At 45.4% G+C, this 17,584-nt stretch overlaps 1 protein-coding gene across 1 annotated transcript in view; it reads left to right on the top strand.

Moving 5' to 3' along the window:
- LOC144826369 (uncharacterized) overlaps window positions 1-17,584 on the top strand; it is a 377,712-nt gene that overhangs the window by 110,605 nt on the left and 249,523 nt on the right. The window contains exon 9 of the mRNA XM_078684697.1: window positions 17,221-17,319. Coding sequence (XP_078540823.1) covers window positions 17,221-17,319 — 99 coding nt within the window. The remainder of the gene's footprint in view (window positions 1-17,220; window positions 17,320-17,584) is intronic.

Raw genomic sequence — 17,584 nt, 5'->3', positions numbered from 1 at the left:
GGACGAGAACCCATGAACCGGGGTCAATGGAGTGACCCGGAGTCTCAGAGACCGGAGGCAAGGTGTTGTGGACCTGTTGATATAAAACACGCAATTTAGCCGTCAATTCATACAAGTAATCAAGCAAAATAGGGTGTTGCAGCTCGCTGAATTTCGTGGGCCTAGGCACTCCCCATATGTTGGCTGGCCGACCAAAGATGATTTCATAGGGGCTGAGTTTCACTCGCGAATGCACAGTCATTCTGGTGGATAGGAGTGCTAAGGGTAGAGCGTCAGGCCTTTTAAGACCTGTGCTCGCTTGGATTTTGGCCAATTTAAGTTTAAGCGTGCCATTGTAACATTCCACTAATCCAGCTGATTGGGGGTGGTTTGCAGCGTGGAACTTCTGTCTAATGCCTAGCCCTTCACACACTCTTTTCATCACACGACCCACAAATTCACTTCCGTTGTCAGACCAGACCATTCTAGGCATTCCAAACCTGGGGAAGAAATCTTTTACAAGGGCTTTCGCTGTGGACAAGGCAGTATTGTCTTTTAGGGGATAGGCTTCTACCCATTTTGAGAAGGCACAAACAACCACGAGCACGTATTTTAAGTTGTTGCACCTCTCCATGTGTATGAAATCTAGCTGCAAAACCTCGAACGGTTACGTAGGAGGTGCAAAATGACCAGCTGGAGTTGGGGTTCCCCTACCAGGATTGTGCTTCAGACATACCATGCAATTCTTGACAACGTTCTCTGCACACTTGGGAATCCCTGAATTCTTCCACACTGGGGCCAACAACTCGCAAATCCCTTTCGCGCTGATATGGGCCATTCCATGAGCCATTGTAACCACTGCAGGCACATATGCATCGGGTAACAACCATCTCTGTTGCTCTGTCAATTCAATCCAACAACCATTTGCATCCATTCTCCCTGTACTTTCTCTCCACATGCTTAACTCTTTCTCTGTGGCCTCAGCTTGGATGGACTTCACACTTTCTATCGTGTCTTCACATATTCCAACCTCACCAGTCCATTTTTCAGGGCTCGCAACATATATTCGGCTCATCACATTCTTTGCAGTTTCCTTAGCGGTTTCATCAGCAAATGCATTTCCATGACCAACATCATCAGTCACTTTCTTGTGAGCACTACATTTCACGATCGCTATTTGCAGGGGCAACGTCAGTGATTCAAGAAGCTCATTCACCAACTGACCATGCTGAATCTTAGTTCAATGCGAAGTCAGGAACCCACGTTCTCTCCACAATCGTCCAAAACTGTGAGCCACTCCAAAAGCATACTGGCTGTCAGTGTAGACAGTCACTCTCATTCCTTTAGACAACACACATGCTCTCGTAAATGCAACGAGTTCTGCGGCTTGAGCTGAACCATGTGGTATTCGCGCAGTTTCAACGACTGTGTGCAAAGTTGTGACAGCATATGCTGTAGTCACGTTACCATTTGGGAGTTTAAAGCATGAACCATCCACCCATAACGTACCATCACTTTCAGCAAGAGGAGTGTCGAACAAATCAACTCTCCCTTTCGTCTCTTCCTCTGTTCTAAGAAAACAATCGTGCTGTTCTAAAGCATCTGATTCCTCTGCAATTGGTAACAACGTGGCTAAATTCAAAGTACTGCACCTTTTTATATGCACACGGCTCGCTAGCAGCGTCAATTCATAGCTGGACAGTCGAGCACTAGTTAAGTGCTGTGTCTTGGTCCTATTTAACAATGTGTCTACTGCATGCGGGACCATCACGATTAGTGTATTATTCGGGAAGCAGCACTTACAGCGGATATATCGCATCGCGCTGACAGTGCATCGCTGCTGTTACATCGTGCACGACAATACATCGCATGGCATCAGGACGCATGCAAGTGCATCGCATTTCCTCGTAGATCGTTAACCATTACATCGGAACTCGAAAGTACATCGTTAGAGACTTTTGACACAGACACCGAATCGCATTTTCTTTGGACTCGAAACATATGAAAATGTAAGACATTTTGTTTATTTAAGGAGAGACGTTTGTTTGTTTGGGGCATTTCTTTACCGGGCGTTTGTTTATTTAAGAGACATGTGGTCTGACGGAGTTCGAGCCTCCACTCATAGCAAGATGATATAGGAGCAGAATTGTGTTCCTAAAATTATGTACGAAATTAAGTTTTTTTCTGTACATTCGAAAGTACATCGTTAGAGACTTTTGACACAGACACCGAATCGCATTTTCTTTGGACTCGAAACATATGAAAATGTAAGACATTTTGTTTATTTAAGGAGAGACTTTTGTTTGTTTGGGGCATTTCTTTACCGGGCGTTTGTTTATTTAAGAGACATGTGGTCTGACGGAGTTCGAGCCTCCACTCATAGCAAGATGATATAGGAGTGAGGAATTGTGCGTGTTGTGCTGGACATGGTCAAGCACAGTACAAAGTCTCATTATATTATCACAAATAAAAAAAATGATCTAAGCTCATTGGGGTAATCTTAAAAAACTCTCCAGGAAGCCCTGCATAACACCTAGGAAATGAAGATGGCTAGTAGTTTTTCCTAACATACTTTAACTTCTGTGTTTCATGAAGCACGCAATCTAGTCCATGTACATTTTATGGATTATGAACGGCTATGACGAGAAGCAAGTTTAGCGTAGCGATCAGTCTATACTCACTGTGATTTGATGGACTAAGCAGGGGAGTAGCTTCAGGATGGGTGTTTGGGTGTTACACCCTCATAATAAATGTACTTTCAGGTAAATTGTTGGGTAAAAGGGCTTTCAGGTATGGTGAGGTGTCTTTGGGATTTCACAAGGAATTTTTTACAAAAACGCAGACAAAAAAGCACACACACCCTCTTTGCTTTGAAAGTCTTTAAAAATGGTGGTTATTTTGCTAAATATTGTGATTTTTCTCACTTGCTAACTATCAATATGCATTCGTCTCCCTTTCAACTGCCCCTTTATCCCCTCGCATGCGTCCTGCTTGTCCTATTATGTATTTTGACATTATATGCCGGCGTGATAGCAGGAAAATCTGAAGCTTCCACCCCCTACACCCTTTGAATAAGGGCTGCGACATAAAGCATTGCGTAAGAGAAAAGCATTTGCTGTACTGTAGGGACAAGAGTACAATCAGAATTCTGATGAGCAATTGTGCATTCAACACTTTGAGGGAAGGGGCGTATTAAAATATGTATGTACGCCAGTTGTGTGTTCTGACTGTAAGGCGCCGATGTATATTCAGAGCTGCGTGTATGAGTGTGTGGCGCGTACACTAAGAATTGTGTCTAGGGCGTGATGAGTGCATTCATAGATATGAGAGTCACGCAGGCAAAGCTGTGAGGGGCAAGTTAGCATCCAGAGCTCCGTGGGGTTGCATGCACTCAGGGTTGTGTGCAACAAATCTATGAGCGGAAGTATACTGATCTGTGTGTTTGACTGATGCGATTTCAGCAACATATATGTGCGAGGCGTGTGAGAAACACACTTACAAGGTTGTGACAGGCATGTGTTTATTTGGAAGTCTAGAGGGATCACATGTCTACACAGACCTACAAGGGACGGGTCGATGTGTATTTTGATGACACAAAGGGGCACATTCAGAAAAGTGTGCATGTGGTACAGGCGTGCATTCACAGCTTTGAACATTGGCTTCATTACTAGTAGTGGGAAAAACAGTCATTCATCCTGACTTGTGTGGAGGAAATATGTATTCAGGCTGATTTAAAAGCAGATGGGAATACCAAAAGCTATGCAAGGTAAGTGTGCATTCGAAAGCTCTGTGAGATATGTATACATAAAAAAAAAATGTGCAGGCTAAGTGTGGCAGTGCATTCAGCAAGGGTCAAGAGGGTCAAGATTACAATCTAAATCCTGAGGAACTGGGTGCACTCAGAGCAGCGCGGGAAATTACCGAGCAGCCGTGCCCCGGATAATGCACTTACAGAAAGGACACTTCTTTGGCAGTCATTTCAAGGGGCCACTTAAGCAGGCGGCAGGGATGACAGGTAAATAAATATTAGCACAGGCAAAAACTCACCTTTTGCTGCGGGCTAAACCATCGCGTTGTCATGTCGCGCGATGTAAAGTCGCGCGATGTGACATGCGATCCTATTGCATGGCCGCATTTGCGTTGCTACATCGTGCGATGCTAAAACGGCCGATGTGACTGCATTTGCGATGTAGTGACGGCGATGTTAATTACCGCGATGTGATTCACTACGATGGATTGTCATACAACCGTATTATTCATTACTAGACCTGCAGACTGTCGAATAGAAACAGCTGCTGCTGCTGTGGCCCTTAAACAACTTGGCAATGCTCGTGCTACCGGATCCAAAGTTGACGAAAAATAGGCGCATGGCCGCTGTCTATCTCCGAATAACTGAGTCAGCACAGACAATGCACAGCCTTCCTTCTCGTGGACATACAATGTGAAAGGCTTACTGTAGTTGGGGGTACCTAACACAGGGGCCGAACATAATGCTGTGCGTAATTCGAGAAAACTTTTCTGACATTCTTCCGACCAAGGAATGGGATTGGGTGTATTTTTACACGTTAATGCCACCAAGGGTTTGGCTAATAACGAAAAATTTGGAATCCACTGTCTACAGTACGTTGTAATGCCCAAGAAAGCACGTACTTCTCTCTGTGTTCTTGGCACACTCCATTTTGCTATTGCCTGAATTCTTTCTGGGGTCAGTTTCCTTCCCTCCTTCGATAAGAGATGACCTAAGTAGGTCACTTCTTGTCGGCAATATTGAAGCTTGGAAAGTGACACCTTGTGATGCAGATCACATAGATGACGCAATAATGACAACGTGGCCATTTTACAAATTTTCTCAGTATCCGCAGCGATGAGCAAATCGTCCACGTACTGTACGAGAGTGGCACCTTTGGGCAATACCATTGTGTCAAGCTGATTTTTCAGAGCTTGACTGTATATTGAGGGGCTTTCACAGTAGCCTTGAGGAGCGCGTTTAAAGCGGAAGCTTCGACCTCCTAAACTAAAGGAAAAAATATCCCTGCTTTCCTCAGCAATCGGGATACTGAAGAAAGCATTCTTCAGGTCAATCACCGAAAACCAGGAGGCAGAGGCTGGAATCATAGTCAATAATGTGGTAATGTCGGGGACAACTGGGAATTGTGGCACAACAATTTTATTCACCTCTCTAAGGTCAATCACGAATCTGTACACAGGTGGCTGAGAAGGGTCAGTTCGTTTTAAAACAGGCAGAACAGGACTATTGCAAACTTTGCCTCGTGTTTCCTCAATTACATCCTTTTCAATCAATTCGTAAACGATCGCTAGCAAAGCTTTTTCACCCTCATTAGATATTCTGTATTGGGGAATTCGTGGCATTCTGACATTCGATTTCAGTGTTACAACATAGGGTGGAATCTCTAAAAGACCTACATCATTTGGGCCAGTGGCCCAAAGGGTATCTGGGAGAACCGACAATTCTGCTGGAAGTGCATTTCTCGACAAATACATAGGAGAAACCACTTTCTTGCCTAAAGTGAGTTGTACTCCTGAAGGAGAACAATACAAAGTCGCATACAATCTCTTTATCAAATCCAATCCTAGCAGATTCTCACCACAACCTGTCGTCAGAATAAGGGGTGCTTCGAATTCACAAGGACCAACAGAAAGAGATAAAGGGTCAGAAATCGGATTTCTAACTGGGGCGCCAGAAAAACCTACAGAAACGTTCATTTCGCCAGACAAAGGTGCGCCAGGGAGTTTGGAGTGCATAATAGAACTCTTTGTAGCACCAGTATCCAACAGAAAAGGTTCTGACACACCTGATGTAATCACCTCAACGTAAGGTCCACTCTGATCTACTGGAACTGAAACAACTCCCTCTCTTTGTCTATGGCTGTCCTAGCAATCCTCATTTTCCCACTGCTCATTTTCTGTGTAATACTCATCAACGTAGTATTGAGCTGTCCTGTCAGATACGTTATTTTGCTGATCAAACCTGTTCATAGAGTTTTGTGGTGGAAGGGGACTTGTGTCCTGTGGGGCGTTTCCACGCCCTCTACCTCTAGGCGCTTGCTGACTGCCACGACCTCTTACACCAGAAATTCCATTTGCACGTTGTGGTAGGGCAGGACAGTTATACTTGTAATGACCCTCCTGTTTGCAATATAAACACTGGTTAGGACCTACACGGGGTTGAGTGTAATCGAATCTTTGCAAGTTTCTCTGATATTGTTGAGGCTGCTGAAAAGTATTCTGGTAGTGATTCGTGCCATTATTATGTTGATTACCACCACCACGTGGCGGATAGGCTTGCTGTAGCAAAACCTTCGTTTTGAGTTCTCTAGTTTTCTTTTCTACTTTATCTTTCTCATCTTTGTCTCTATTCTCGTAGTACTGTGCAGTAGCTAATATCTGGGCTGAAGATGAGACTGCCCAAGAACTTTCTGAATCCTTTAATTTTCTACACAATTCTGGAAGCAGATTGTGCACAAATTTATCGACAAACAATCTCTGACCACCTTCCGTGGTCATATCTTGACCGCTATGGTCAATGAATGTTTCTTCAAATCTGGTGAAGAAATCTGAAACAGTTTCTTCTTTCTTTTGCTTGCATGCAGATAACTTATCCCAATTTACGCGTATTGCAGGCATTATCGTTTTCATGTAATCTACTATTCTACCAGGGAGTTCTGCTATCAGAGGCTCAGGCTTGGCACCACCAACTTGTCGTGCATCTGCAGCAGTAATATTAGCCCACGTGTCACCTAATTCCTGGTCATGATCTACATGACGAATTTTACCCCATAAAGGCTGTGGAACAACATTCCCAAATAACATGTCGATATCGGCTAAATTCATTATACATGACCCAGCAGTTTGTGACAATTCTTTATAGTACCCTGCAGGATTTTTACGCGGATCTGGTAACGTTTGTTTGAGTGCTAAAACTTCAGCTCGCTTCCATGGGACATGTACCCATACACCTTGGAAATGTGGCAGAATAGGTGGGTTAGCGTTTGTGTCACCTTCCCTCCATTGTGGGGGAACTTCTCTCATAGGGTATTGTCGTGCCTTTTTCCTACTAGATGCACTAGATTCCGATGGTGACCCAGAACTGTTTCCCTTACTTCGATATGATAATAACATTTCAACTGCCTTTTCCACATCTGGACCTACAATCATACCCTCTCCAAACTTAAATCGTACACGACACATTTCTTGTGGGATGCATTCTTGATCATTGTCTTCTAAATCCTCGCCAAGAAAGACACACATCTGTTCGAATACATATCTCTGTGTCGCTGTTTCCCATTGATGGAAGACTTCCATGACAGACTGTACATCATATTTTGCAGTGTCCATGACCCATTTCCGAGCTAAACTATTCAGTGAATCTCGTTCTTGATAATCGGGCAATTGACTTCGCAATTGTCTTCTTCCTATGTTAGGGGTCGTAGCAGGCGACCCGAAAAGAGGTAAAAGAAGATTAGTAACAGTGCTGGCCATTTTCTGCCGAATGGAAGGTGAAACTGAAGGACAAACAGATGGAAAAACGGGGTGAGATAAGGCGGGGGTAGAGATGGCAGAAGAGGTATCAGGGAAAATAGATGTGGTACTAGGCGGAATCGTAGAGGGAGCATTAGGAGATGTAAAAAGTACAGTAGGCAAAATCGTAGAAAACACAGGTGAAACAGAAGTGGTCGGTGGGCCAGGAGGAGGCTGCACCGAAGAAGTAGGAGCCAGCTGAAAAACAGCTGGTGGGTGTTGTGGAAGAGCAGGAGGCGCAGCTTGTGCAACTAAAGGTTGCAGGGGTGCTGTGGCATTCTGCGCATAGGGGGGTGGTGAAGTTAATAATTGCGACATTAATGGGTCTTTTTCACGCTCTTTTGCTGCCTCTTGCTGAAGAGACGGCAAAACTGGATAACACTTATCTATTGCCATTTTACGTTGCCTGTGCAACTGCTCATTCATCTGCTCTTCCTCATTATCTTTAAACTGCACGGCAGCTTGCATATCCGAAAGTCCCCCTTCTCTCTTATTTTTCTTAGCTGATTTAATTTCTTTTTGTTTGGCTTCTTTGCGCCATAAGCGGAAAGAGTCAAACATCGCCGGCCGGGCTTTCTTTTTGAAGAGTTTAACTTCAAGGTTGTCTAAGATTTCAGAATCAAAGCTACCATATTGGGGCCATTTTAAAACACCATCTTTCCTAGTGTATTTAGTCCATACTTCGTTGTAAACGATGGGGCCTACCCCATGTTTTACATACAGTTCGTAAGTCGGAGTTCCAACTGGAGGAACCGGACATGAGTCCTCCAATCGGGAGTCCCTATTATTACCAAGACAAAACAAATTCCCAAGTCTAAGACTAGGCATCCTCGCTCTCTAGTCTAGTTCCAAACTTCAAAGGATTATCGATTACGATATTTCTCGTGAATACACGAGTCCTTCGGTTATGGTGCTTGCAAGTACCAATACAAAACCTTTTGTATCCCAAAGATACCACAAAGTAAGTCCAACTAAGGACTGGGAGACGCTCCACTTATACTTAACTGAAAATATCGATGGCGTCACCAGAAGACTCGTCTCAGTGTTTCGCTCTACCGAAAACTTCAAGGGTCCAACATCAGGGCGATAGCCAGGGCAGCAGTCCTTGTAGCCGTCGGGAGGCGGGGAACCTCGCAGCAAAAACCTTCGGACCACGTCGACATGCAGGGGTCGATGAGGTGGTGGGCCCTCCTCCGGAATTTCCACACGAAGCTCCTCACGATCTTCAGGCTGATTGGTACCACTGGAATCGCCCCAAACGCTGGGCGCCAACTGAGGTACTGGGTTTTTAAGAACCGGCACAGAACCGGTAACCCAGCGGTGTCAGGGAATCAACACCCAGAGACCTCGGGTTCTTCCTGAGTCAGACCTACAGAAACTCAGAGTCTTCTAGGTGAAGTCAAAGATTAGTTTATTGGCTGCAACCAAGGTAACAGGGTCCTAGAAGTACAATACGGGTATATTCTCAGGAGACTGCACACTTTCACGAAGTCAGGCTTCTCTCTTTATACATGATTTTCAGCCTTGGGCAAAACATTCTTTGAATTCGTGGTATTTCATTTATAGTTACTGGTTACAAAAGAAAAACAGAGTCATGATGACATGTACATATTTCACGTTGTGCTGCCCATAACAAATCATCCGGCAAGGCCCAACATTTCATCAGATATCGCTGGACCCCTAATAAAAACGGTCACCTCCCCATCATAAAGCAAGTGAAGAAAAGGAGTGGAGAAAAGATGTGAGCGAGATATGGCAGGTGTGCGAGCTGAAATGGTTTTATGGCTGGTTGAGCCTAGATGCTATCTTGCTCGGCCACTGGGAGGGAACTGACCTAACGAGTTCGGCCTGGGGCAATGGTTCTAACTTGTACTGAGGTCAGGGAGAAGTCGATCAAGGAGTATGTGTCCTTGTGGAATCAAATTCAACTGGATTAAGGCCTATGTAAAGGGCAACATATACATGGGAGTGGGGTTCAGAATGTAAATGACGATTTCGAGGTGAAATCGTCACTCGAATACGCCGAAAATACATGTACATGATGTACTCGTCATTCTCGGTCTTTTGATACCAAATTCGTCCTATTTCGACGAAGTTTTTATTCTCGAGTCTAATACTATTATATGAATCCAGATTTTCAGAACCACATAATAAAGCCAATTTGATTTGAGGAGTTGAGTACATTTGTAAGTATTGGGGCCCAGAGATCCTTTAAAGCTTTTTGATTCTCTTCCAATTCAAAATGGATATCTATTGGATAGGGCTTTCCAGAATTTTCGGTAATAGGTCTTGAGAAAGTGGAATCATTTAAGGAAGCAGGGATACTATAGAGGGTCTGAAAATGTTGCACCCATTCCTGTGCTGAAATTGCGTTGTCTATGGAGGGGGCCAAACGCTCTTGATAGAATGGTGCGTTTACGGCCCTCCAAAAGGCAACGTTATCTTTTTTCTCGCATGCGGACTGCAAGGTGGCCCAGGCCTTAGCTTTAAGATCTTTTTTTCTAGTAATTAGGGCAGAGCGATAATTCCGTCTAGCAGATCTAATCTGTGTTCTGGTGGACGAACTAGCGTGTAGAATGTTTTTGAGTGCACTGAGTGCCCTTGTACAGTTCCCATCAAACCAGCCCGAGGTACCCTTACTGATATTTCGAGGGATTTTTGTCAGAATCTTTTTAATTTGGGAGCAGATATTACCAAAGGATCTAAGAACAGTTGTTGGATCATTTTCTAAGGACAGACACACATTAATATCATTTACGGTAGAGGATATCAGAGTTTTTATAAAGTTTTCTGGGATTTTATTGTAAACCCATTTTTTTGTCCCAGGGTTGGATTAAGGTCATAGGATGTGTAAGTGGATTGAAGTCGGCTTTTGAAATCAAAATTTAAAGTGACCGAGATAGGATAATGGTCACTCATAGCTGTATTGAGAGTCTCCCAGTTTGCTACCTGGGAGGCATAACGGTTTGAAAATAGTGCAAAATCTATATTTGATTTTGCTCCTCTGCCATTGAAGGTTGGGCTAAAAGTTTTTGGTGGATTACAAATCTCATTAATGAAAGCTAGGGAGTAAGCTCCCAGTATATTATTCATTAACTCACCAAACTTTGTGTGGCAAAAGTGGTGATAAGTCGCCTGGTGATCTTCTCCCTCTAAGCCACACACCCCCTTTACGCTCATTGGGCATATGGAGCAGTTAAAATCACCTACCCAGATAATTGTCATGTCCCCAGTTAGGGATTCTTCGATGGAATTGAGTGTATCTAAAACATTTTTAATTACCTTATCTACTTCTGGTGGTGGAATGTTATTATAAAAATTTATTATGATTACATTTTTTTGAAGACCCCAGACGGTAATTAGAATTTGGTAATAGTTGTTATCCAGGTAGGTTTTTAAAACAACTGGACCCGTAGTAATTGATATATAAAGGGATAGGCCTCCCTTTGGTCTGCCTCTTCTGCTAGGTATAGCTGGTGTAAAGAATGTTTTGTAGCCCAGGAGATGAAATGCTTCAGTTGCCCATGTTTCCTGCACGGCAATGATGGAATGGCTTGTTGTTATTTTCTGCCACTGAGCATCTTTAATTTTTCCAGCTAGACCCGCTACGTTCCATGTGATTACTGAGCCTGGGGTTTCTGTGTTTAACTGAGGTTTTGAATTATTAGAGAGATTTTGCGGAGGGTCTATTTTGGTGATTTCAATAAGTGAGTCAGCTACAATACTCATAGAGACTCCCAGTTTAGAATGAGCTAATGATTGTTCACCTAAACAATATGATCGAAATTGAGGGGTTACCTTAGAAGGGTATCCCTGGGTGGGTCAATCTACACCTTCCAGGCCTAAGAGAGCATAGTATCTGTTTGTTAAAGTGGGTGAATACTGGTAAACCTCACGGTGTCTCTGATGTTGAGACACCTGTTGATGTTTAGGTAGCATCAATGACCTAGGGTAAAAGTAGTTTAAGTCATGCAGCTTGATGCCTAAGTTCTCCTTTTCCTGATACCACTGATTTAAGTGATTCATTACTCTATAATCTCTAAAGTTAATAATTATGACAACTCCACTGATGTCCTTTGGTCTAACGCCCAGCCATTTAGCCCTCCTTACATGTAGAATGTCTCCATTAATATTTGGGGAAGGGGTCTGTTCCTTTTTAGCCAATATATTGTTTTGTTTTTGAGGCTCCTGTAGACCTCGTACTGGGCTGGAAGTAACTCAGGAACCCCTGTCAGCACAGCAACAAAGGGAGCAGATTCAGGAGGGAGCATGATTTGAATCTGGCGCCCAGTTCTGGTTTCTAGCCTATTTTGGATATTAGGATTGTTTCTACCTGTTGTGGAAGTAGGGTTGTTTTTGGCCCCATTAGCTTCTATATTATTTTTATTCTGTGCTTTATTAGCTGCAACGGCCCTAGTGTTATTATCTCCTGCGTTTCTTGGGCCTTGTTGATTTTGAGATGAAGGTGTAGGTTTTTTAGGGGCCAATTCAGACTGGGGGGGTTGGGCCATGATGGTTTTATCACTGGTCGGTTTGGGATTATTTTGCCCTTTCGTACTTTTACTCACTGAACCAGTATATTTTTCCTGAGGAATTGATGGAATAATAGGTTTCCTACCAGCTGGGTTCCTAGATATTTGGTTAATTAGATCTCTAGTGAGTTCTACATTGCTTAGCGAGGTACTTTCTAGTTCTCCTAGCTTTTCTGAAATGATTTTTAACCTATGTACTATCGGTAAAATTAGTGATTTGATCAAATTCTCGAAGTTCTCAACCAGTTCTTTGGAGAATGGAATTTGTGCTGTAGGGTTATTTGAAATGTTTGTATCGTTTGAGATTACATCTTTTTGGGTGTTCGTAACATTACTGTGTTTAGTGTCCAATTTCTTCCTAGACTTAGCTCTTCTACCTTGGAATAGGTCCACCCCTCGTTTCCTCTTTCTAGGGGCAATCTGGTTCTTAGTCCTTATAGGTGAGAGGGTAAGTAGTTGTGGCAATGACGACGACGTCCCTTCAAGTGGAACGTCGTATTCTGGTAGGTCCACTGTGGAGGTGTTAGGAGAGATCTATTCGCGCAACTGGAGAGGAATACTAATATCTCCGTCTTTGTCTTGGGCCATAGATTGGCTTCGCTAACTAGCCGCACAGGGGCACTGGTGTCAGTAGGCAGCGAAGGAGAAAGTGCCGTGGAGTGCAGGGAAGGTAACTCCACAACGCTAGAGCACCCTTCAGTGTGCTGTGCCACAGGTGGAATACCCAGAAGGGACACAAATGATGGAAGTAGGTAGGAGTCCTGAAAGTTATCGGTGGTATCTGACAGATTGATTATGGAAAGCGGGGGCAGTGAGCCTACGGGTAGGGACAAGCGTCTTTCTGTGTACTCAATAGCGGTTGTCGCTACTCCGATGGTCTTTTGTAACATGCGATCAACAGCTGTCAAGGATTGAATATTAGATTTGGGTTGCTTGACTGATTTAATTGAAGGCATGGTAACTGACAAGGGGTTGATGGGAGACAAAATTCCAGCTAGCGAGGGTAACAGTTCTTACTTGCTAGTGGGGAGAAGTACGGCGGAGTGATAACAAACGAGGGCCAACGGGGGTGGCCCAGCCCAGCCTCCTTCGGCCCCCGAACGGCCACAAAATGGCCCGCCCTTTGCCCGGGCTTCGCCCCGGGCGCTCCCGCGATGCAGATGATGACGGCAATTTAAGGCGCCTCCAGGCGCGTGTCCGCCGCCAAGCCCGCTGGGAAAGGTAGTCCCACACTCGGCGGCTGCTTGGTTGGGATTGCAGCGGCGGGGGGACTACAGGGCAGGGCCAGCGGCAGTAGGGAAGCGATGTTACGGGGCTCCCAAGCAGCGGGCAGCAAGATGAGGACAGGCGGAGCACCCGCTCCCAGGCAGCAGAGAAAACAAAAGCGGAACACCTGCTCCCCCGATGATGACGGCAATTTAAGGCGCCTCCGGGCACGTGTCTGCCGTGTCCACCGCCAAGCCCGCTGGGAAAGGTAGTCCCCCACTCGGCGGCCGCTTGGTTGGGATTGCGGCGGCGGGGGGACTACAGGGCAGGGCCAGCGGCAGTAGGGAAGCGATGTTACGGGGCTCCCAAGCAGCGGGCAGCAAGATGAGGACAGGCGGAGCACCCGCTCCCAGGCAGCAGATAAAACAAAAGCAGGAAAATCTGATTAGACTAGAAATAAAAGCAGAGGTTACCCTATCAACCCCGACACAGAAATGCATTTCTTTTAAGTGAAAGTGCACATTTGTCACTGCAAAGTGCCGTCACTCACAGCGCAGCGAGCCAGTGGCTGAATTGGGCTGACCCATTGTGCTGGCTGTAGGCTGGGTGGGAGTGAATTGTGAATAACATTTGAACATATAAGTGGACGATGATCATTCTCTGAAATCCCCAGTACACTTTATATACTCAGGGGCCGATTCACAGAACGTACTACTTTTGGTATTCACAGATGGCATTTAGTAGTCTTAAATTAGGATTTTGTCTTAAATTAGAATTTTGTCTTAAATTAGGATTTTGTCCTAAATTAGGATTTTGTCTTAAATTAGGATTTTGTCTTAAATTAGGATTTTGTCCTAAATTAGGATTTTGTCTTAAATTAGGATTTTGTCCTAAATTAGGATTTTGTCCTAAATTTGAATTATGTCCTAAATTAGGATTTTGTCTTAAATTAGGATTTTGTCTTAAGTTAGGATTTTGTCTTAAATCCTAATTTAAGACAAAATCCTATTTTTAAAAAAAAATCTTTTTATTAATAGATCAGATAAACAGTGGAGATCCTCACAGTCAGAAAATACAGTACTTACAGTTGAACCTTAGGTAGAATCAGAGCATAGAAATATTTTACAATGTAGAATATTCCTTGCAGTTCGTCACTACTCAATTCACAGTGCGAGTGGTTCATCAACTGGGGCTATCTCGGGGGGCTCGCATATGTGACCCCTGTATTCGTTCCATTTAGACCACACCTCAACCCATTTCCGGGGACACCCCGGAGCCACATATACTGTTTTTTCCTGGAGCATGCACCAGTCCATGTCCGTTTTCCATGAGCCAAGTTTCGGAGGCACCGCTGCCCCCCATTGCCTCGCAATGTTCCTCTTTGCAATTGTGAATCCCAGTGTAGCCCAGAGCCTCCCCGGAGGTGACAGGTCCGTGGGTTCCCAGATATTCAATAGGCATCGATTTGCCTCCACTCGTAGCTCCACCTCCCACACCTCTTGCATGCAGCGATGTAACCGGTGCCAATAAGCCTGAAGCACTGGGCACTCCCATAGTATGTGGAAGAATGTCCCTAACTCCCCACACCCCCTCCTGCAGAGCCCATTCTCACTACGGCCCATCAATTGCACCTAGTCCCGGAGATGTATACTCGATGGAGAATTTTGAGCTGAATCAGCCTAAGTCTTGCCAAAATAGCTACTTCCTTAGGGGAAGCAAGCCCACTTCTCCACTCCTCCTCATCTATTTCCAACCCATCAGCCTCCCACTTCCCTTTGAGAGTTTTTAACAGGTCTGGGGAGTTGTTAATAATTTTTTTTGTATGTAAGTGAAATGGCGTGCTCGGGGAGGTGGCCATCTAGTACTCTATCTTCCAGGGGAGAGGAGGCTGGGGGCTGGGTTTCAGAGGGGATGTTTGACTGTAAGGAGTGCCTGACCTGTAGGTATCGAAAGTACTCCGTTTGCGCAAGCTCATACGTGTGTTGGAGTGAGGAAAAGGGCACAACTCCATCTGGACCCCATAGATCTTTTATATGAGAGATCCCAATGAGGTCCCAATTGCGGAACCCTTTGGTGTGGCCCAGAGTGCCCAACCTTTCTGAAACCCAGAGCGGGGTTGCCATTGTGAGGGTGTTGGCCCATCCCAATTTATGCTGTACAATGTGTCATATTTGAACTGAGTGCTGTGTGGGCCCGGTAAGAGGGTATCTGCCAAGCTTGGAGTACAGTGACGCCTCAAAATTCCCGCCCGGCAGGAGCCACCGGTCCATTCCATATCCCGGGTCATCACCGTCACAGTAGGTGCCCTGATTGATGGCCGAGAAATGTGCAGCCCAATAGTACTTTCAGATGTCCGGGAGCGCGTTGCCTCCATCGAACCGTCCCAATGTAAGTTTCTGCAGGGAAATGCGGGGCGCCCCGGACCATAGTAATTTTCTAAGTGTGGCTTTAATGGACGCAAAGTAGGACTGTGGAACCAGGTCCGGATAGTTTTGTAAGGCATATAAAAATCTTGGCAGCGCCATCATTTTAAAAAGTGCCGCCGTACCCAATAGGGACAGCGGACCGAACCTGCGAGGAGTTCCTACAGCAAAAAAGCCTTGAACATTACTACTTTCTTGGGTGAAATATTTTGAAGGGCTCTTACTGGTTGTCCAGACCATGATATTTGAGGGCAGGAAGTGAGGTTTTGGCTTCCTTATTTCAAACACGACAAAATCGGCAGTTGGTATGTGCCAAAATGTTGCCAATTAGTAGAAAGCGAAGAGAGGTCAAGAAAGAAAGAAAAGATGAATGCGTGACGCATAGGGGAGGAGATGGAAAGAGTGGCCGACAACAATAACAAGCAGGGAGGGATTAGGGCACGGAACAGGCGCCCTGTGAAAACAGCATCTGACATTTGATCTCGGTCTGTGAATGCTGAGCAATGTGACAATATAGGAACATGATTTACAGCCCTGTTTACAACGGCGCTCAGAGCAAGTGAAAACACAAGCACCACTGATGATGGATGTTAGAGAAAAACAAAGTTCCTAAAATGGGCATTACATGGGAGATGTGGATGGATAGAAGTCATTGGTCCCTGCTCTGGGGAGGGCTAAACACCGGAAGAAGTATGACGCATGCAAGCTATGGGCAAATGGGGAGAAAGAATCGGATGGCGACGATGCAACTAGAAAATGGAAAGGCCATGGGCGGGCTGAAGCCCACAAAGTATATACAACATGTCTCCCCGAGACAGTGCATGAGCCAAGACCTAAAAACTTCATGAGGACCTTAAATCGCCTGAGTAGCTGTTAAAAGATGCACTCCATGGAAAGGGAAGACACTGCAGTTCCAGCATATGGGGCCTTCTAGTTCCATAGCTGTGTTGACCACCGCAGCATTAACAAGCAGGGGAGGCTTGTTTCAAAATCTGTCAACAAAGTTTAGGGCACAATTGTGGGGCCCAGGAAAAGTGCCGGGCCTGTGTTCCTGCTGCTCCCCTTTCTGACGAACCTGATTATACCGCTCAGCAAATATATTTAGCAAGTTCTTGCGATGTTTGTAACCCCCAAGGCTAAGGCCTCCCCCTCAGATTACCGTGTTTCTGTCATTGGCTTCAGCTCTTCAAGTCTGAAATTTGCCCCTTTGCTTGGATCTATATTAAAGCCCAGTTGCTAGATTCTGTCCCTCTAGTGCCCAGAGGAGTCTAAATGTAACCTCCCCACTTTCAAGGGAGGGGATTATCCCCCTCATGAGGTTCCAACTCATAGCAGTCCCATTCCAGCCTCATCACCGGGAAGCCTCTTCCGCCTTTATTCATGTATTCATTGACGCAGTCTCATGTAGCGCGGACATTACCCAATGGTGTTAGAGTGTTTTATGATAGAAAGGAGTTGTAGCATCTGAGTTATAAGTTACATAAGTTATGAATATTGTCACCCAGGGCGCCTCTGCTCACGCCTCTCCCTTCTGTCCTCAGGTCATGCAGTACAAGGACTTCATCGGTGACCTCCCCAGGAAGATCTCACTTCAAATCCTGGGCCTGGTCTCACCCTGGGACCTGCTCAGAGCCAGCCAGGTATGACGTCATGGGGATGGACGAGTGAGTGGTCAGGTGACAGGGAGGGGGCGAGAGGTCAGGAGACTGGAGGGGGCGAGAGGTCAGGTGATGGGAGGGGGCAGGGGCGGGTGGTTAGGTGACGGGGAGGGGACCAGTGGTCAGGGGAGGGGACGAGTGGTCAGGGGATGGGGCGAGTGGTCAGGGGAGGGGACGAGTGGTCAGGGGATGGGGCAAGTGGTTGGATGACGGGGAGGGGTTGAGAGATCAGGTGGCGGGGAGGGGT

The sequence above is a fragment of the Lissotriton helveticus genome, chromosome 3_2, assembly GCF_964261635.1.
Source record: "Lissotriton helveticus chromosome 3_2, aLisHel1.1, whole genome shotgun sequence".
NCBI lineage: Eukaryota > Metazoa > Chordata > Amphibia > Caudata > Salamandridae > Lissotriton > Lissotriton helveticus.
Note: the sequence above shows the minus strand (reverse complement) of the source record. Positions and strands in the feature narration are given on the sequence as shown.